The sequence below is a fragment of the Nelusetta ayraudi genome, unplaced genomic scaffold (assembly GCF_046127955.1).
Source record: "Nelusetta ayraudi isolate G7.1 ecotype Tasmania unplaced genomic scaffold, CSIRO-AGI_Nayr_v1 ptg000002l, whole genome shotgun sequence".
NCBI classification, from domain to species: Eukaryota; Metazoa; Chordata; class Actinopteri; order Tetraodontiformes; family Monacanthidae; genus Nelusetta; species Nelusetta ayraudi.
The window spans coordinates 3,689,834-3,711,609 of NW_027466052.1; the positions used below are offsets into that span (position 1 = coordinate 3,689,834).

The 21,776-nt window shown below is 45.1% G+C and overlaps 1 protein-coding gene across 1 annotated transcript; it reads right to left on the bottom strand.

The window, feature by feature from the left end:
- Positions 1-1,419: 1,419 nt before the first annotated feature.
- LOC142887747 (carbohydrate sulfotransferase 1-like) lies at positions 1,420-3,177 on the bottom strand. The gene has a single exon (XM_076025600.1). The coding sequence runs from the start codon at positions 3,170-3,172 to the stop codon at positions 1,910-1,912; it is 1,263 nt and encodes a 420-aa protein (XP_075881715.1). The 5' UTR covers positions 3,173-3,177; the 3' UTR covers positions 1,420-1,909.
- Positions 3,178-21,776: the final 18,599 nt, after the last annotated feature.

Below are 21,776 nucleotides of genomic sequence, written 5' to 3' on the forward strand. Positions count from 1 at the left end.
GTGGAGAGGAACTTTATTTCAACCTTGACCTCTGACCCCTCAGACCTTCTCTGCCAACAAGTCTTCCTTGATTATTAATGGTCGTCTTTGCTTTAATGGTAGACTTTCTCTTACACCAAGCAGAGTAACAAGAAAAAAAAGGTACCAAAATGGTATCTTTTTCCTCTTCATAACCCAAGAGTTCATTGAAACGACTGGATAATATTATTTTAACTTTCTCTGAAACTGGCTTAAATTTGCGTGGAATGACAAACTCTGGTGGAATGACACTAGCAACATTTATATACAACTTATATATGGATGTCACCAGAACGTCGCGGGACCAGTGTTGGCGAGTAATCTATTACTAAGTAATCCACTATTTTATTTAAACTACTTTTTGTGTAACGGAATAATGTAAAGGGATTACTGCGGCAAAACTGGTAATTATATCATAATACTTTACTTTATAATAATACTTTAACTGTAACGATTCCATTACTTTTCCGAAATATTTTGCAAGCTAAAAATGTCTTAAAAATGTCTTATTATTATATATTGAGTTCATCGCGTCTAAATCAAAGAATGTTGTGGTATGTTGTACGTTATGTGCAGCACTGAGCAATTGATAACTAAGGAAACAAAGTAGTTAAGGAAGTAATTAGATTACTTTTAAGGAGTAATCAGTAATTAGTAGTTGGATTACTTTTATGGAGTAATCCCAACAACTCTGCACGGGACAGTTGTGATAGTGGTCGCAGAAGAAGCCGCCGGAACTGTTAAGGTATGACAAGGACATTTGAGCCTGTATGAAAGTAAGTCAAAATTATAGTATTTTTCATCAGTCTCCATCAAAGATAAATGTGTTAGTCTGTCTGAAAGAGAACTTTTTATATTCAGTTCAGAATTTTTCCCCATCGTAGCAGACCCAGGAATGTTTTATGCCTTTGCTATCAAGTGACATGAACTTCTCCAAGCGAGCAATGACGAGGTGTATTATCTGGTGTCTTATTTCCGATTTATATGAATTTCCGAAGCGCCTTGAATGCACCGTCGCATCCTAGCAGGAACACAAGAACTTTGAGGCACATACGAAACGCCCAGATGGATATCGACTCACGGAGAGTATCGCGATACGCTTTGGGCAGTGTCAGCACCGTGTATCCCAATGCGTATTGAGTCGGCCTTGAGAGATGTTGAGATTCACATTCCATTCCTAACCAATGGGCAAACACAGGGGACGTGTTGCAATCATCTAATTGGAAGCCGTCTATGCTGAACCTGCTGTTCTCAAAGGCGCGGCAGCTTGACCTCTTGTTAGTGGGTGTTTGCCCGACACAGATGTTTGCGAAAACGCTGGGATGAAACACCAACGTTACAGTTTCCTTAAGCCGAGAGACTATTAGTTGTGGATGATGAGAGAGATGCCACACTAGCATTGACTGTGACATCCACAGTTTTATTGCACAGTTGGCCCCATACAGTCCCAAAAAAGAAAGAAAGGTCGCTATAACACAGGTTTTTAGAACGAAATCAACCAAAAAAAAAAGGGGGAGGGGGGAATTAACCCATCTTTTTGAGATGCATTTCCCATGTAAAGTTGAATTTTTGATGGAACCCTTCTGGCATTCGGTGGAACGATGGAGCCAGCGCCTTGTTTTCTTTCTATCTGTGAAAAATAACATCATGACATTTGTAAACTAGCTTTGTGTGACATTTTTTTTTCTTTCAACGTGTGCTCATCTTTTGCAACACTGGAGGCTGGAACACAACTTCCGCTGTGCATTTAAAACGATTTCGTTCCAGTATTTCTCTTCTTCCCAGGTTTAGTGCAAATTCATAGAGGAACTGAAAACCGCAACCGAAACAAAACCATTATAAGGCAACAGTTATAAATGTATCAAAAATAGTCATTAGAGAACTATCTTTGTTACAAAAAGGGTACAAAAGTTTTGTCCTGCACCAGCGTGAGAGACATGTTTTTCAGTTCCCCCTCCGATCTGGCCGCCTTGTATCCCAGCTGCTGGAGAACTTTGTGGCACACAGTCTGCGTGTACTCGACCATGTCGTAAGACAGACTGAGGCGCCAACTCTCAGCGGTGGCTGCCGAGTCTCTCAATGTCCCGTACTTGTGTTTCACCGAGGGCTCGTTGCTGCCCTGAGTGTTTGCCTGAATCCAGTCCTCCACGTTTTTATCCACGCTCAGTCCCAGGAAGTCAAAGATCTCCTTTGTCTTCTGCAGGGGTTTTTTCGCCATGTCCTCGTAGCGAACCAGCATGTACTTCCCTTTCAGCCAGTACGGGTGACTGAGACCAGTGGATACCGAGCTGAAAAAGTCCTTGCACAATACCGTGAGCGGAGTCAAGTCCAGGTTGTAGGGTCTTCGGCCCGTGGCCCTCCAGATTCGCCACAGACGGTAGATATCCCGAAAAGTCTCGATCCGCGACGACATGATTCCGCGTGGGTCTCTGACGAGTTGGATCACTTTGATATTCAGCCGAGGGTCCTCCACCAGGGCGCGCAAATCCCCGATCTCCGCCACCCGGACTACTTTGATGGCCACGAAGCGCTTCTCGCGGCACGCCTCCGTCGCCAGCGTCGTGTTCAGAGCGCCGCATTTCTTCACACAGTCCCCCTCCTCCACGTTGATGTCGGCGGGGCTGAAGGCGTCGCACACGGGCTGCTGGCACAAGGCCCTGCTGGCGCCGCGGCGGAATAGCTTGTCCGTGGTGTGGTTGGTCGGCATGGGCTTCATATAACTCTCCAGGAAGTAGAGGTCGCAGTCGAAGAGGCTCCGCAGCAGGTCGCGGCTGGCGCCCAGCATCACCCGGCGGTCGGCGGGAGGGCGGCTATGCGACAGGCACGGCATCAGCGTGTTCTGGACGTGGTAGAGGGGCTCGAACAAGTAGAAGACCTCCTGGTGCTGGTTGAGCAGCTGGCCCACGAAGGAGGAGCCGCTGCGGGTGGTGGCCAGGAGGAGGATGTGCGTTTTGCGCGTGGCATTGACGGAAAAGTAAGGGTAGTCATCGCAGCCGCCGGGGGTGTCTGTCTCCTGGGCCCCCAGGCTACAGTTCTGAGGACTGGGCAACTGGCACAGCTGAAAAGCCTTGGAGGTGAGTGTCCGGATGGCCGTGTACTGGATGGCAATGGAGGCCAAGCCCAGTAGAATCACCAGCTTCCAGGAACACTGCATGACTGGAGCACTTCATCTAGACACAGCTGTCCACGTCCACGCCTGGTCCTGCCTGCACACACAAACACATGATATTACACTTTACAATTTTTTTGGTTTGTTTAGTAGCTGCAGCTGTAAGTGACACTTTATTGTGTTGCTTTAATGTAAAATTATGTTTGGGTCAGTTTATTTATCTTGTATTTAAAGAAAAAGAAAAAAAAAATTGAGAGAACTTTAAAGAAAGTAGATCTGAAACACACCAACACAATTGTTAAACATAACTCTGTGAGTCATTCCTGCAGCTTGCCTTCCGACACAGCCTCATGCAGTTGGTGCTTTTATAGCCAGCTAGCGCTCGTTCTTTTGTGCGTTTGTCACTCATAAGAACGGCAAGCCGTCAATTTCAGTGTCTTCTTTGTTTACGCCCGTCTGCCGCCGAGACACTCATCTCCGTTCTCTCTCTCTAAGTTCGCTCCGTATATTCATAACTTTTAATCCAGAAATTGGCGATCTCCTCCTTCAGAGCATCTTGAACAGAAAATTCCGGTCGACGTGCCGCGTGAGTGAAGCAGAAGTAAAAGTTTGATAGGCATAGCATCGGTAACGATGGCAAAAAGGCATCAGGGAAGTTCAGCATTTCATTGTCTTGGATGCACAAAACATTCCATTGCACTTCAGCATCAATAATTTGTGATGCCGTTTGATTTATGTGATGAGGCCACAACCACAAACAAGAAATGCGCTCTCAGGCTGGAGTGTCCATATTGACTGCCTTGCAAGATGGCAACTACCTGTAAGCGCATATAGGACCAGTTCACAGTAATTATCCACTTATATTTCATATTGAGCAACATATTGAGCTTTAGCCAATACATCATGCCACATTTTACACATTGCACCTTGAAATGAGAAGGTGGTGCTGACACTAATACATCTATAATAGTAAATAAGTGAAGAGTACTCAAACCTGTAAATACGCAATGAAAACCAACGCCTGCTTTTTAGCAAACTGTCTCTTACAACCGTGTGGGACAAAATGTCTTCGTTTTAGAGTCCACATCACAGCTGATTTAAAACAATAGCCGTTCATAACTTGGCAGCCTTTTCACGGTACACTTGAGTATAAGAGGTGACTAAATTGCAACACGCACGAAAAAAACAAGACAAAACAGCAAAACAACACTTGTGCCAGTACGTTGAAGTAGCCAAAAAATTTTCACCACGACGTTAAAACGCTTTTGCTCTGATTGGATGGCGGACAAAGTGCTACAGTATGGAGGTAATAATCCACTTGTTCATCAGCGCAGGAGGATATCACATCAGTTTTAAAGCACCCCCTGCCAATGTCACGTCAAGGGGAAGTGTGCTGCAAGCACAGCGGACAGGCGCTCAACCCTCCGTCGACTTCATTCTTAAAATCACACCCGGGGGGACCAGGGGGAACCGGGAGAAGCTTCGAGGCGCCCCGCCGTCACCTCCGACAAAGCCTGTGACTGTGTGGGCTCCACATACAGAGACGACCCAATACTGCCGGCGCAGTGTGGGAGAAGAGGACGCCGTCGAAACAAAATATAATCACCTTTCACACACAGAGGGGACAAACAAGGATTTGATTTTTTTTATTTTTGAAACCTAGTAAAAGGCAAAAGTGGAAGCACTTTGCTGCCGCCCAACGCACCACTAGCCGGAGTTGGACGAACTGACTGACAGCATGGAGAGGCTACAGCTGTGTGTGTGTGTGTGTGTGTGTGTGTGTGTGGGGGGGGGGGGTTCTAAGCGATTGCTTGTTTCAGGATTGTCAGCTACCTTTCATTAACACACACACACACACACACGAAAACCCTAAACAGTGGCTGTTCGTGGCCACTCGGTGCTCAAGAGGAGCATCAAGCTCTCTCTCTCTCTCTCTCTCTCTCCCTCTCTCTCTCTCTCTCTCTCTCTCACACACACACACGTGGGATGGATGGAAGAAGCTCAATGTTTCTGCAGACAATTCCTGACGAGATGTATGTGTGTGTGTGTGTGTGTGTGTGTGTTCCCCCTCCTCCTCCTTCCTCCTTCCCCACTCTGCAGACATCCTCAGCACTGCTGCGATCAGACAACAGCGACGGACGCATCCCAACACCCGTCAAGTGTTTCAATGAAAACACAGAACAATAATAATGACAAAAATCATCAATTCCAGTATCGCCTCCGGTATAATTGACGGACTCAATGAATGATCGCGTAGTAAAGTCAGATTTTATTTATTTTTCCTTTTATTTATTTTTTTAGTCATACCTTGTTGTCTGTCGGCGAATGGACTCCCATCATGCACGCTCCCACCCCGCGCGTCCGCGTCTGTGAATCACGGCTGCGTCGCCTTTCTCTCCTCTTTTAATCCGCGGACGCTGCCTCCCTCTGCGCGCTTCCTACGGGATGCGGATGGAACGGAGCCGCTTCGCGTCCAGTGGAGCGTCACGCGCACCGAGGAAGGCGTCGGAGAGAACGACAACGATAATGATAAAACAGCAGGTTGATAGGGAAAGTGGAGTAAAGAGTGCAGCAGCGACGGCCGGTTCTCCCTCCTCCTCCTCCTCCTCCTCCTCCTCCTCCTCCCCCTGCTGCTGCTGCTGCTGCTTAAATGATGCGCAGAGCTCGAGCGAGGCGTGAGGTACACAAGGAGCGACTGTCTGGACCAACCCAAGCCCCGCCCCCTATCCACCTGCCCCCCCTCCCGCGCGCTCCTCCTCCCTCTCGTTCACACACACACACACACACACACACACACACACACACAAAACGCCATCATCACCCCTTGTCTGCCTCAAACGTCCTCCGCCTCTCTACACACGCGCACGCACACGCACCACATGCGCAAAGATGACAGTGAAATTCACGTGATAAATTCAAGGAAGTCATAAATAAACACCAGAATTCATAAATTCTTGTGAAGCAATCGAAGGCCCTGTTTTTTTTTGTTTGTTTGTTTGTTTTTGCTGTTGTTGTTTTTAATTGTTTTGTTTTTTTTTCCCTTTTTTTGGCTAGAATTCCTGCCGAGTCCCAAGTACACCACAGTTTTGCACCTGCATAGAGGGCCTTATATTTTATTTTTTATGCCAACTAACAAAGCAGAACTGTTGGTTCCAGAGCCTGTGATCGACTTGGCTGCTGCATGAGCATCGGACTTATTTATCTTCCCAGTTTGTCTCCCAGTTTGCCCCATACGTTAAAATCTCTCTGCGCCGTGGCGCATGGACCAATGGTTTGGCCCCATTAGGGCGAATCAGAGCAGTGCATATAAAGCTGTTCAGCCCTTGAATTTATCCCGCATCTCCTGTCAGTCGTCACGACATCAACAAATGCCATTGGGGCCGGTTTCATGCCGCACTCGCGCACAGATTCGGGACGTTTCGGATCACCACCCTGAGGAGTTTGCTGTTTTTCAGCATCGATTTCACTTTTGCTTGATATAGCGCGTTCAGTGAGATGTTGAAATTAGATTTAATGATCTAAAATGTATATTTCATCTGCAGATGTTGATGGGCCACAATGATTCTGTACTTTGTCGACCTGGGAAAGCACAATCAAAAGTCATCTGTCCTTGTTGAGAGGCTGAAGAACTAAATCATCCCGGTCACGGCGAGCTGAGGCCAATCAATACGCCGTAATGAACAGCTGAGAGATGATGAGCTGCCTCGGCAAACCCTCGAGACCTCTGAACAGCTATTTGAATTTCATGTCAGATGTAAAACAAAAAAAAGCGATGCCCTGCTTTTAGAATGAAATATAAAACAGTCTTAATGGTACATATAAAAGGGGCGGGAAGACCCTCGGAGTCCCCGCGGTGCCGCTAAGAAGCAGCAGCTGTGCAGTCCCTGATTCCATGCTCGCACATGGAAACCATTGATGTCAGTGAAACCGCCGCATCGGGGGACAAACTGGCGCACTGAAGCGGCTGCATCTGCTCCAACGTGACGCCACTGAACATGCAGCCGTTTTACTAGAGTGCGAACATAAAAGAATTTGTAATGGCTGACGCAACGCGTCAGGCCAAATAATAACGTGCCTGAAGGGGAGGGCGGCGGCTTTGTTTGCGCCGTTGACAGGGAACAGGGTTGCTCGACGTGGTTGCTCTCCCTCACAGGCGAGAACAAGGGTTTTTTATGAGGTCTGTCTCGTGCTCACCCAGGACCTCGAATTGGGAGAATCTCGTTGCCATCTGCCCGTTGATTATCTTACAGCTCATCAAGCGTTGCTTTGTTTCTGCAAAAGTTGAACAATGCACATTTCAAACCATCAGAACTGCCGATAAAGGTTCTTCCCACTGTGCATGACGGTCGTCATTATGGTGGAGTTCGTTGTTCGGTGCGTTTTGCTCCAAAAGACTGTGTGTAATGTTTTGATTATGTCAGTCTGAGCGACCTGAAACTCTGAAAACAACGGTTTGACAAGTTAGGTTCATCAAATTCTAAAGAAAATGAAACAAGTGGTAGAAACAACAACATGATGTTGAAACAGATTGAAAATAGACGCATGTTGGTGGAAATGCGTCATTATTGCCTTAGTCTGGTTAGTCCGACTATGATCGGAGTTTGTGAACTCCGATTGGAATCGGAGGACTCCGATTGAGACACCCAGATATACTGTATATCATACATATACTTGCATTATATCGCCCCCTAGTGTGAGAGAGGTGGACGTGTCCCCGTCAATAATTCGATTTTCTCAGCTGTATGTACACGGGGACAAGGAGAGAAGCCCGATCAGATGAGAAAAACAAATTATGAGCTTAGTCCAATTAAGCTATGCATGTAAACGTAGTCAGTGACAGACGACAACCTTTGCTGGCAAACACAGCAAAAGTCACGTGAAATAACAGAGGCCATTGTATACAGTATACTTTGCTCTACTTGTCATACATCTTCTGTCTGTCACATATCTGATGCAAAGTTTCAGGAGGCATTTAAAAAGAAGACAAAGAACGCATGAGCGGTGAGCGCGAGAAGAAAAACTTCACGTCATTGATTATGTTACCCCGGACAACAAAGGATAGCACTGACCTGCAACCAGTGGCTGCAGAGTGGAGTGTCTCCAGAACTGCAACTCGTCTGCCCTTTAGGTATTATAGATATTGCTCAAATCTTCACACGGTGACCATGTCATTATTTTTTTCTCCTTTTATGTTTTTCATTAAAGAGCTTTACCAAACAAGTCAATCAGTTGTCAAAAGCTCCGAATTGATTTGTTAAAATGCCCTTTGGTTTGTTCCAATCAATTTTTTTGGGGCAAAGTATGAATCAGCCAGCAGGCTGTGGCTCTGCATTTACTTTCCTTTAAAGAGACACACTCATCACTCTCTGTGCACAACTCCGCTGAGTTAGATACGGCCATCTTTAAAGGGACTTTACGTCGACTCCCATTCCTCAAAGGCATCAGCAACCTTGATTCCAGATGTGGTGTGTGTCCGCCATCATTCCGGGGGCTGAACAACTGCGTGAGGTCTTGCCCACTGCGGCCGTTTGTGGGTCCCCACAATGTGCAGCTGCAGCCACTGGATCGGGGCGGAGTCACAGGCTCACACGCAAATCGCTCATCATGCGACAACAGTTCCGAGTGGATGCGGAAATCATATGGAATCTAGTGGCTGGGAGTTAGTGGATCAGAAAGTAAAAATCGATGCGCGATGTGGAAGATGTGTTTTCTGGTCCATGTAGTGCTCCGAAGCTACGTAGGACCTGATTTGCTTGTGGAAAAAATGGCCGAAGACTTTGTTATACATGCCAAATAATGACAAAGCTGATACACTAAGAGGGCGCAATAAGGGGTTGCAAACGTCAAAATAATTGTAGCAATTTTGCCTTCATGAATATGTGGATACGGGCGCAAAACATTGGGCCAAGAGAATGCAAATAAATTACAGTGATAAACCAAAATTAGAGCTGATTGTTTATGATAGTTGCTAACTGATGGTTAGTTTTGTGTTTTTTAGGAACTTTGAAAGGCAGGTGTTAACTTTGCACAGCACAGTGGTTACATTGGGGATAATGGATGGTGACCGTGTTGGTAGACCTGAGCGATCTGATTCAAGGCCACTTATCATGAGCTTTCTAATTGGGTAGAAAAAAGCACATTCATTGTGTTATTTTTTTGTCATAGAGCACTTACAAAAAAATTGAAAACATTACATTGAGAACTGTGCTACGCTGGTGTGTTTTTTGTGTTTCCTGTTTCACATTGAAAGTCTTGTCTCCCCTTGTATTTTCTGTACTTTACTTCCAGTTTTATGTTTTCCTGCCTTTTTTGCTGCCTGATGGTTTTCACCTGTGTGTTGTTATCATTGTCCAGCCCTTGACTGGTCATCACGAGGGGGCTGTGTTCCCCGGCCCTCCTGTATGAATATTTCTTGTCGCGTTTGTCGGTTGTTTTTAGCGGCTTTCTGGATCTGCATCCAGGTTTGTAAGTCAGTTTCAGTTATAAGTCTCTCATTTTGGTTTTGGTTTTTCACCCTCGAGAACACCCTTTGCTGAGTTTTTTTTTTTTTTTTGCAACCCCAAACTATGTCTGCACCTGGTCCCAGTGGCAGGCTTGTGGATAGTGGAAGAATGAAAAGCTTGGATGCCTTGTATTGAGAATTGACTGCCTTGAATCGCAATGTTAAACTAAACCTGCAAGCAGGGTTGGCGGGACTGAGCCCACCCCATGGACTTGCGGCTGACAAACTGGCAGCACTTTCAGAAAAGATGTATAAACCTGTATATAAGTCTAAGTAAAAGAAGATTTCAATAATATGAGTACTGAACAATTGCGTATTGGCAGTGTAGTGTGTTTAAAAGTGTAAAGGACGAACTGAGACAATGATTAGCACGCCAACCTTTTTTTGGATGAGGCTGTCAAATGTAAATTTTAGGTCTTCATGGGACAAACACGTGGGTGTTTGAATGAGCTCCGCTTTTGCAACCTTGGAAAACAACGCTACGAACTCGGTCATTTCTGCGTCTACATGAAATGGGCTGGATCGTAAAGACTTAAAGTGGGGGAACAGAATGTCCAAATTGTGACACATGAATACCCTGTGTACAGGCAGAACATGATCAAAGCAGCATTTTGACGGTAGGAAAGCCCGATTCAACATGTACACAAAGATTCACATGCCTATACAAATTAATCTATTTCCTTAGTTGCAGTAAGGAGAATTGTGAATGCCTTACTTCACGGCAGTAGGAAAAGGGAGTAAGCAGAGGGCTGAGCTGCAGTTATACGTCTGTTGTTATGGGGCGTTGTCCAATCACAAGCCAGCATTTATGACTGTCATGTTTGAATAGCCAATAGTATGTCCTACATTGCTGTTTTGATCATGTTCTGCCTGTAGGTACCCGTTGGAAAAAAAAAACAATGTTATGTAGTCAGTGTTATGCATTGTAAAATTGTAAAATTGGAGACATCAGAAAACAAAGTGCAATTGCCTGCGATATATTCATATTCAGTTAAAAAAACGAACAGTACATTTTTGGGCAATATTAAACAACTTGAAATATGTCACCTCTTGCTTGTCGTATCAAATAAATTAGAGTGTACGCGACGTAGAGCTTGATGAGACGAATGCGTGGTTGTTTGTTGCACGGCGATGCGACATTCCTAGGGGCGCTACGGCCGTTAAAGTTTTTTGTCTCATGTCTCGGTTTTTGAAACCTGGGAAACAAATGCTTCCAACTCGGCCATTTCTGCATCTATAGGAAATATATTGGCATCATCGTTTAGCCAAGGTCTCCAGGAATCTAACTGTGTAACTTTTATCCAGGTGTGAATAACGGTGTAGGCGTGGCCAGTGAATGAACGGACAGTCCGACTTGGGGGCATTTCAAACAAATTGAAATATCTCACTTTCTGTATGTCGTACAAAAAAAGTTAGAGTGTATGCGGCATAGAGCTTCATGAGACTAACGCGTGGGTTTTGTTGCAGGTGGATGCGACATTCCTAGGGGGCGCTACGGCCATTTTAGTGTTTTTTTTACATCTCTGCCTGTAGGTGGCACTCTGGAGGAGCTCTTGCCCTGATTTTGTCACCACAGGAAGGTTTTCACAGTCTGGACAAGTGATCACAATTTGGTGCGACTCAAAGCATGTTAAGGGGGTGAAAGTGGGGTAGACAGTCCCCATTTTGCTATTGAGTGGATGTGAATTTCTTTTTCAAGAAATCCCAAATTTGGGGCAGGTCTGACCTGCATGCAAAATTTGGTGAGTTTTTTTAATATGGTAAAGGGGTGAAAATGGGGTTCAAATTTTTTTTTGAAAAAGACCTTTCCTTTGAAGGGCCGTGAAATGAAAACTAAAGCCTCTATCACAAAGTTTTCGATGATTGTAGATCATAAAGGTGTGGTCTACATCATACTCCGATTTAAAGTCTGTCGCACCTACGGTTCCTGATTATTTTATTTTGAGATTTTTTCAAACAAGTGAAAATATCTCACTTCCGGCTTGTTTAGGGTTATAGGTTAGCATTTATGAAAATTAGGTATGAATTCAAGGAACACGTGGGTCTTTGTCCCATGTGTCTACGACCTTCCTAGAGGGCGCTATGGCCATTCTAATGTTTTGGTCTATGTAGGGGGCACTATTGAGCAAGTGTGTAAAATTCTTTCAAAAAAATACATTTTCAAGGGTTCTGACCTGCGTGAAAAATTGTGCGACGATCCAGGTAACGCCCTCAGCCGGCTGTTGGATATAAATAAACGTGCTAATTAGAGGACTTGACTTCTGCTCCGCTCTGCCTAGCAACAGCAAAGTGCATTTCTCTCTTTTCGTCTAATTAGAATTAGACCTAATTACACGCCGTTAATGTGGGCCTAATGGCATGTCTACTGCATTTGTTTACTTGAGCAAAAGTGCCATAATTGAGCTGTGCTTTCGTCTCGACAGAAGAAACAAGGTCTTTAGGTGTGAACGGGATGTAAAATAGCGTCAAGTCCAGACAGACCAGACGCTGGTAAAATGTTTTCAGTTTGAGTTTTAGTTGTTCCACCGTGTCGAGTCTTCAGCTGAGGGGAAGTAGTCAAAGGTGAAAGGGAATAAGAAAAAAAAGCATCCCATATGCATCTTATTCACTGAATATGTAAGAGCTGGGAAGAAGCGGGGTGGCAGGGTGGGGAACTCACCCGTCCCTCCTCGGCTGCCTTCGCTCCAGACTGCTTGAAATTCCAACTCGATGTCGGCCCCTCGGGACGGCCTTTATGCGACACCAATCCGCAGAGCTTCCGCTGTCATTCTGCTCTAGCGGCTCCTTTTGTCAAAGGTCCCCTTAATCAAATAGACACCATATATTCCATCTCTCTGTTCATTCATATGTATGCCGCTCCCAGGTTTGATAAACGACTTCTCAGTCGTGGAGAAAAAATAACAACATGACATTTTAAAGCCCGCTTGCGCACACTCGACAACAACACATTCGGCAACGATGAAATAAACAAAAATAAAAAAAATTACGGCATTTTGCGGCTTGGCGGAAGGCAAGAAGGAGAGTGTTGCTCAACTAGCGGGGGGGCTTCCTTTGTAATTTGCGTACCGCTGTAACCACAACAAACTTCCCTTTTCCGTGCTTTATTTTGGCGGAGGCGGGGTCAGCTAACTGGATGGGAAATATCACACATCCCCCCCCCCCCCCCCCCGCCCCACCCCGCAAAGACCCCGTGGAAAACTTTTTTGGAAAATGTTTCAAAATCCGACCCGTTCCACTATTTCACTGGCAGCGGGGCAACACTTCAAGGTTGTGCATTTAGTCGTAAAATGGTTTATGCTACCTGGCTGAACAAAAGTCGTAGTGCTCTTTGTTCTCCTTTCAATGCAAAAATGGTATCCGATCCAAGTTAAAATAAAATAAAAAGACAAAAAACCCGCTGCTGCTGCAGAATCTACGCAAATCCCTTCTGCTCACTGTCGCTGAACCTTCTTCTGCACCTTCTTTTCAGGTGGCACCTTCTCCACGCTCTTGTCGAAAACTAAGAGGGTGCTCTTGGCGCGCTTTTGAGACAGACTGTCTCCTGTAATCAAAGCAGTCAAAGTGCTTGTGGCAAGATGGATGTGCCAGATTCCAGAATTGACCCCATCTCCACTCTGTCCGGCGAGCGTGAACGCACAGCACTGTTCACAAAGAGCACTCTGCCCTGCATGGATTTTCTCGACTGTGGCATGATGAGAAAATGTCGATGGGCCACAGTGAACGTGCTCATGCCCGATAAACGTGTTTGATTTGCAAACCCAACGTGGTGCTTATCAACGTTGGGTTCACACATCAACTGTGTGGACACACCAGCACAGAACAACGGTCACTGGAACAGTCGGGGGTAAACCAGATGAGAACTGCATCTCCCCTTTGCAGTTATGATTCAGGTTTTGCAGGATTGATTAATATTCATTACATAATAACTAACAGTGACGTAACTCTGTTAGGTATGAATGTCTCATATGTATATTGTTGTTTTTTTTTTTTTGTTCCCCTCTTAGTAAGTGCAGCGTGTGCCACTCCGTTCTCCTCCCTGCTCGTCATCCTGCCGATGATTGTCCGGACACGTCAGCTGCAATTTCATTGCACCTCCTCGTCGCCGGCCCTGTGGGTCACGCAACTGCAGGCGCTAAATGTGTTTGGTTCTGACACCGCAGGGCTGCTTATCCATCACCGGCATGAGGTTTGGCCAGGGGACCTGGCGGCACTGCTGGCGGAACATGTCGCTATGGAACTGTATGTATGTATGTATGTATGTATGTATGTATGTATATTAGGGATGTCAGCATTAACGCGTTAATTGTGATGCGATTAATTATTTTAATCGCAAGCCTTTTGTCTCTTCCATCCACCGCAGTCACATCCTCAAGCCACAGTGCATGTGTTGACAATGCGCCCCGCCGATGTTGCTAATGTATTTCTTTTGTGGAATTCACTCAGCGAATGGTTCCAGCTGCCGCCCACAGCAGTGATCCTCAGTGGGCCACCTGCCAGCGACTGCTTTGAGGTTCCGGAGGTTTTTTTGTAACCCCAAATGTAGCCGCGTTTATACCACTGTTCTCGCGGCCACATTTGGAGTTCACTCGCACCCCACTCCCAGGGATATACTGGCAGGCACTTGTGTACGTATGGACCAAAGATACACAGACAGCTCATTACATACAGCTTATTTCCGTCTTCCTTCTGGTTCTTTGTGTTTCTATTAAAAAAGAAAATTGTTCCATTTTAATTTCATATATATGTATAGAGGCATATTCCATGATTTCGGAGAAAAGAGTGAAATCAAATTCAAACCTGTTGACCGTTAAATTTTTTGTGGTAAAAGCCAAGACATTCTTGAAGAAAGTCAGAAAATCTCGCAGACCTAATTGGCAAATTCTTTGCATTTGCTCAGCAGCCGTCAGTGCCGGCGGAGCCGTTCGTTACTGCACTTAATCCACCGCGACCTCATCCTCTGCCGCTGGGGAGAGGACAGGCTCCGCCTCCCGCAGGCGGCCATGCGCCTCGTAATAATGCTAATGCGACGCAAACTCGGCTGCCAACAGTGGATTAAGGGGAGCTTTAGATGAGGGCGGTGCGTCTTTATCCTTTATCCTGTGCCCTTAATCGTGCTGCTCGCTGGACACTGGACAGTTGGCTGGCCTGCTCATTCCAGCTGCTGCTGCCGAGCGACCGACGCCAGCCAAAAAGGCAACTGCAGGTCACATTTGGAAAGGTAGAAAAAACGTGTGTCAACAACAGGCTGGGAATTCTCAGTTTGCTGTACGTCAAAGCAAGCACCAGCCTGGCTAACGGCAAACAAAAGACTACAAAAAAAACCCACCTTAGAATTTCAATTTATTTTTGCCATTTTTTTGGTGCACCTCCCTTTGTTTGTCTCGTCCTTCTTCTTGGGCCAACACCCTGTAGTTTCATTCAAATCCAGCAGCAGGTTGTATTGCAAATTTCATGTCTGTCGGTCATTATTAATGACGCTGCATTGCATGATGGATGATTTTTACCATGAATCAGCATGGAGCCGTCCGCTGTTTCCCGCCGCCTGTGCACATCGAGCTGGCATGGAGATGAAGCGCCTTCAACCGCATGCCATGACTTGGTTAAAGTTGATTAGGATAATCAACATGTGTGTAATACTTTGTCTGAACTCTGCCATGGACGGACTGTTCGTCTGAATCACTCTGCTCCTCTGACTGGCGCGTACTGCGCTGGCGGAACGGCTCATTTGCGTGTGACTGACGTCCTAAATGCTAGATTAGAGGACTGTGCCTTATCTGAAAGGAACTAAAAGGGGAATGAAAATCCTTCCAGTTAAATCATTCTGTGCCCAGCAGGATCCCCATCAAACCCTGTTATTTTTATCTTACACAGTGACAGACTAGGAGATTATGTGTAATTATTAAGATAAGAGAAATTAAAGGTCTCTGTTCTTATTGACCTGCCTAATGCAGCGGGCTGGAGTCATGGGGGCCCCCGCACGCCTATTTTCGTCGTGCATCATCGCGACATGAAATGGGCCACGTTTAAAATGGGGCGTCTGGCACTGACTTCACTGGCTGCAAATTAAATGAAAAAAAAAAAAGAAAGAAATCAAGCAAAACACCACATGTAGCACATGAAGTGGATTTAATGTTGGTTGGGGGAGGGATACATATTATTTTTTATAAAAGAGGTTTATGTCTTTACCTCTTGAGGTCGATCTTTTTACTGAAGAATGTATGAGACATATTAGCTAACTGGACTACCTGTACCACTCTGAATGAGCAATCTTTCCATGATTCTCCCTGGCCTGTCTGCATCTGTCTCTGTCTCCTTTGATTGCCTTTTCATCCCAACAGATCAAAGCAGATGACTCCGCCCTCCAGAGTCGGGGTCTGCTCTAGGTTTTTCGCTAGGCTGGGTAGTGTCTTGCCATTGTTTGGTGCTGCTCCGGAGAGATCAGCTGGTTTTCTCTCCGATTGTGCAAAGCACTGTGAGGTACCTGTGGATGTGTTTTGCGCTTTACTCATAAAAGTTGATTGATTGATCGACTGAAAACCCTGTGAGGGTACGATCACATCCGCCAGGACAACCTGGGCAAATCAGACGATGTATTGTAGGTATGTATGTAGGCAATCACACAGAGCTTTATTGAAACAAACACAGAACATATTTTAAGTTTTGTTTTGACCTTTTGGGACAGTTTTTAAAAGTCGTATTTGTTATTATTCACAAGTCTATAAACTGTTTACAATTATTTACATTGTATACAAAAAATGGGGTTTCCATCCTCACTTTTAACACTTTAGCAATAAAGTTTTACATTTCTCCAGCTCTACACAGTTGTCTTTATCTGTGTTGCCTTCTCTTTGTATACAAGGCATTTGATTGGTAGATCCACAGTTCAACAAGAACGCGTCCCAGGATAAACATTTAATGCCATACATCAATATTCACTGTTAAGCATTCCTGCCCTTTGCAGCTTGATTATGATATATCATCAATTAAAGGGTTGGGAAAGCATGGGACTTGGCATTTTTAGTCGTGCAATTATGCAGATTCAGTAACTTTTTATAGTCGTTTCGACTCGCCGATCCAAAGCTATCATGTGCACAAAACTGGTTAGCGTGTTTTGTGTATTTCGGTGCCGTCTGCTACACCGCAGAGTTCAAAGCAGCATTTCTGCGCTGAATTTCAACCACCGCTGCATTGTTACTCTTTGCTCTTCCTTAGCTCCAGCAACTGCATCTGGCAAAAGAGTATAGATTCGTCCCCATCTGCAGAAGTCAGCAACCATGCAAAACATTCTTCAGAAGCAGGGGCCGATGAAGACTGGCACGTTGCACTCGGTTGATGAAGGCTTTGAAGTCCTGTGTGAGTATCAGCTGTGGGACCTTCTCCTCCGCCTGCAAGGACTGACCTAAATTTTGGTGCGTTGCCATGGCGATCATTGCCAATAATCGGTATCCAAATGTTTTTTTGTCCATGGATTTTCAAAAACATCCAATACGGTACGGCCAGCCAGTGGCATCCAGACAGTATCGACAATACACTGCAACTAACACTAGTACCATTATTGGGAAAATTTAAATGAACCCAAATCAATAAAACTTAATGAACGATAACCCTCCCCCTACGTCCCTGAGTTCTGACTGCTCATAGAGGCAGGGCCAGCTATCTACTGCGACCCAGGAACAAGCTAACATCACCCTGTCAAAGTGCCAAAACCAACTGGTGCCCTTGCAGGGAAGAAAAAGAAGAGAAGGAGAGGATGAAACGGCATCTTGTAAAAGAAGTAAAGCTGTTGCAGCAGAGCGTAATGTTGACTTGCTAGCCTACTTCTGGATGACAGTATCATGGTTTGCTAGCCAATAAATGGAGCTGACATCAGCTAATGCTACTCCCGTCCGAAATCCATCATGGACAAGGATTAGTTCTATCCCACTTCTCCAGTGTGGGACATGGTTATTGACAGTAGGCTAAGATGTACTGCGCATCCCTTTAGTTTCTATGAAAATGCATTTTTGAAATTATTTTTCTGAGAAAACTTTCGTAACAGTATTTTTTCCTGTGTTCTTTTCACCTAAGTGCTAGCGTGGACGATGACGCAATCATTCAAAATTACTTGAGAACAAGTCTGCAGCTTAAAGACAATTACTTTCAAAATTGGGGGACAAACGACTCAGGGACAAACGACCTGCTGCTGTCGCTGCCACTTTGTTTCTAATTTGCGGACGTGTCGTGGAGAGAAAGACAGCAAAATCTGTTGGTGTTAAAGAGGGCTTTAAATAAATTTAAAAAAATTTAAAATTAAAATTATTTGATGCATTCACACCTCTCCAGGTCTTTAATTGTCATTTTTTTCCCCTCTTCTCCATCTACTGAATCCCGTTGCTAACTGCTGCTCAAGAATGTTGCTCTGGCCACTGCCTGACCCAGATATGCCAAGAGACATTACTCCACAAGTTCATGGATGTTAAGACAATCAGACAACTTGTCCTCGAAATGTATGAATGTGTTCCAAATGAACCATTGCCATTCGCTCTTTACCTTCCTGTGTGTTGTCTCACTGAAGGGGAATGAGGAAATTAGCAAAAAATGTACAAGACCCACTCGATCTTTTCAATCTATTTTGTAACCTGAGTCACTCCTTTGTTTGGGCTGAGGCAGAACTTGGATAGAAAAGGAGAGAGGGGGTCAGGTCCCAAGGGGAGGGGGCTTGTTCCTTCTTCATCTTTTTGTTGGACATTTACACAATATTAACTCAGTGTTTTGAAAGTTGCCCTGGCTTGTATCTGTAGTGGAAAGACGCTGCAAGGTAGCGTAAAACTCTTCGTTTTTCTTCTTTGTTGTTATAAAACCTTGTTTACAAGTTCTGCCCAAAATACTTCTTTACCATTATCACATGTACACCAAAACATAAGTGCCAGCTTTCCACTCCACAAACTCCCATTCATCCCCACCACGATGGTGTATGAGGATTGTGTTGTTGTTGTCTAAAGTCACTTGTAAATTTGTAGCTGGATGCAACCAATGAATTTATTAAAACACGCATACTCTCTCTCTCTCTCTCTCTCTCTCTCTCTCTCTCTCTCTCTCTCTCTCTCACGCACACACACTCACACACCTACAAAACAGAGGACGTGAAACGTTTTGTCCATTTGCTCATCCGAGTGAATGAATGAGGAACTTTGAGAGGAAACACAACACAAGTCTTTTTGGGAGCTAGCACAGCGGCTCAATCCAAACCCAATAAGGCAAATTTCCGTCTCTGCCGTGATTGCCTGCCAGTCAGCTAGCTGTGTGCCTTCACGAAGGAGGACGGACGGATGGTCGGTCGGATGTAGCGCGGAGGGAATTTGAGGCAATTTGTATCAGCTGCATCAGGGTTGACCGAACAGATTCAGGTGTGCGATATCTACCACCGCTGTTTTGTTCTTCTGTCCCTCACACAAGTATGTGATACCCCGCCACCCGCCCCCCTTCTTTGGAAAGCTCTTTGGGCTGAAAAGAAAGCAGGGGGAGTTGGGGTTCGGGTGGGCGGGAGGTGGAGGGTCAGGAGGAGAGAGGGTGGGCTCGTGCATAGACGTACAGCCAAGATGCGGCCGGCTTTTAACCAATCACCGCCCAGACCCAGAGCTCTCATTTTACCCAACAACCTCCTTTTTATAAACCGTCCAGACATCCCCACCCCCCTCACCTCTCCCTCACACATGCATACACGCACACACACACATGGTTTGGTGTCTTTAACCCCTCCTACCGCTGGGAAATCCATTCAGCAGCAGCATGAATGCGAGGATGTGCGACGGCCGAGAATGTATCATTTACATGTGCAGGGAAGCTCCCCATCCACAGGATACAGCCTATAGGGACCTTTAAGTTTTACCCTCCAGCGTGCGCACACACATACACACACACACACACACACACACACACACACACGGACATACACACTCAGCAGTTCAGGGTCTCTCAGTGTTCAAGTCCCATCTTTTATGCCTCATTGGAGCCTTGCAAGCGACTAAAGAAGGGTTATTTCAATCGCTGTTAGGCGGAGAATGGGATCCTTGGCCATCTCTTTATATGAATAATCCATGTGTGTTTAGGCTTGCCCGGGATGAAAGGAGGCTGTGTTTGAATTCCTGCCCCATAAAGCCCTGGGGCGACGAAGTAGAGGGACAGTTTCAACAACAAAAAAAAATGCCATCACAGGTTTATTGAGGCAGATTACATGGACGTAGTTTTTGTCTTCTCTCGGCTCTTCTCTTTGGGTCAAGTCTTTGTTGTTTGTTTGTTTGTTTCGAGTTAGCGTGGTCATCCTTCTCCTTCATGTTGCTCACCTCCAGCTGAAGCACTTCTTTTCACCTACAGTTTAATTCGTCGTCTAAGAATCAGTCGACGTGTGCGCATATTTCTGCATCTTCTTGGTTTTCTCGCGCAGTCAACAAATATCAAGCTACCCAAAATGGTCCTGCTGTGTTGCTGTGCACCTGAGTGCACTCGCTGCTCCCTCGCTTGTGCCCGAGCGGAGTCAAAAGAGAAGAATCACCCCCATTTGAGTCGTGATGAAGCAGGAGGCAACGCCCCTTAGCTTCCTTTGAATACCCACGAAGAAGACACAGTCGAGGAGCAGGAGGTGGCAGCAAACCGGGCTAATGCTAAAGATGAGTATGGATTTTGCAGGATGATGGGGTTTTTTCAGCAGCTTTCTGCTTCTCTCCTAACTCTCCTCTCTGCTAACTTATTCAAGGACCTAGTCAAAGGACTGCGAGGCACCGTCGCTAACCAAAGGAACTTTGGGGCCAGATCCACAAAGAATGGAGCGCAGCGCTAAACTGCGGCACTTTTTGCAGAGGCTTTGCGACTGTACTCTTACAACCGCAGTCATGATCGGAAGGCCATCAAGGCGCGTCAGTATATTTATATAATTTTTTTAATTGTGTTATATATTTCACAGTAACCGCCACCTGAGTGTGATGAGTAGCTCTTAAGTGGCTGATCTGATCGAGAAAGTGCTGGTTTCAAGTGTAAGTGAACTTGTAACTTATCAATGTTTTGCATTCTCAAAAAATAAATAAATAAATAAATAAATAAATATATATATATATATATATGTATATATATATATATATATATATATATATATATATATATATATATATATATATATATATATATATATATATATATATGTTAATTTTATTTATGATAACATGTTTGTGTGTATGACATTTTTCTATATACACACTATATACAAACTCTATGGATCCGGCGCTATTTCCAATGAGGCATATTTGTATGGAAGGGGGTGTCATTTTGTGCAAAACTGCACTGTTTTTGGTGCTATTTGCACGGATTTTTTGGCATCAAACCCTGGCGATCGCTTTGTGGATCTGGCCCTTGACGCGCAGCTAGCATTGGCCATTGCACGAACAGGAAGGCTGCAGCTGTGCTGACCCGACTAACCAACAGGATGTTGGTCAAATCCTGTTTGCAAAGGACTGAGGGAACTTCCTGGCCGGCCAGCCAAATCGTGTCTGAACCGAGGACCGGTTCTCGTCCAGTGGCTAGAACTCACTCCCGTGAGTGTGTGCACACTCTTTATCTATATTCTAATTAGGCCGAGCCAAGCGGAGGGCTCTCCACTCACATAAGGGCGCTGCCGACAATGAGAGCAGCAGATCAAGAGGAGGCAGCGTAGTGTGTCAGTGATATACCCTTCCCTCCAGTACGGTTGTGCATGCAAGATGTGTGGTTGAGCTCAGCACCTTCCAACATGGTTTTTTTGAGTGGGCTTTTTATTCTATACTTCTCATTTGGACACAATAGAGGTTACCATTACAGTTTTTAGCAAAACAAAAGGAAAGTTTCTGAAACGTCGATAACATACAATGAAGTTTTGTACAGGCTTGAAATCCAAAAGGTTTCTCAAAGAAAAGACTGCTGGAGAAAGATACATAGAAACTGAGTGGATGGTGGTAGGGATGGAAAATACACAATATTGTAACTTGTGAAAAAAATCCTTCCTTTTGATTGTTATGGTGTTTTAACTTTGAAAAATGTGCATATTTGCATTGTTTTAATTAAACCGGTATGAAAGTTCTTTTATACCAGTCTTGCTTTGCTTTCACAATGTTCAGTCACATGGACAGTCCGCATGATCTG

What these genes read in the sequence shown, in the direction of transcription:
- LOC142887747 (XM_076025600.1), bottom strand. Translation starts at nt 3,172, where the DNA reads ATGCAGTGTTCCTGGAAGCTGGTGATTCTACTGGGCTTGGCCTCCATT.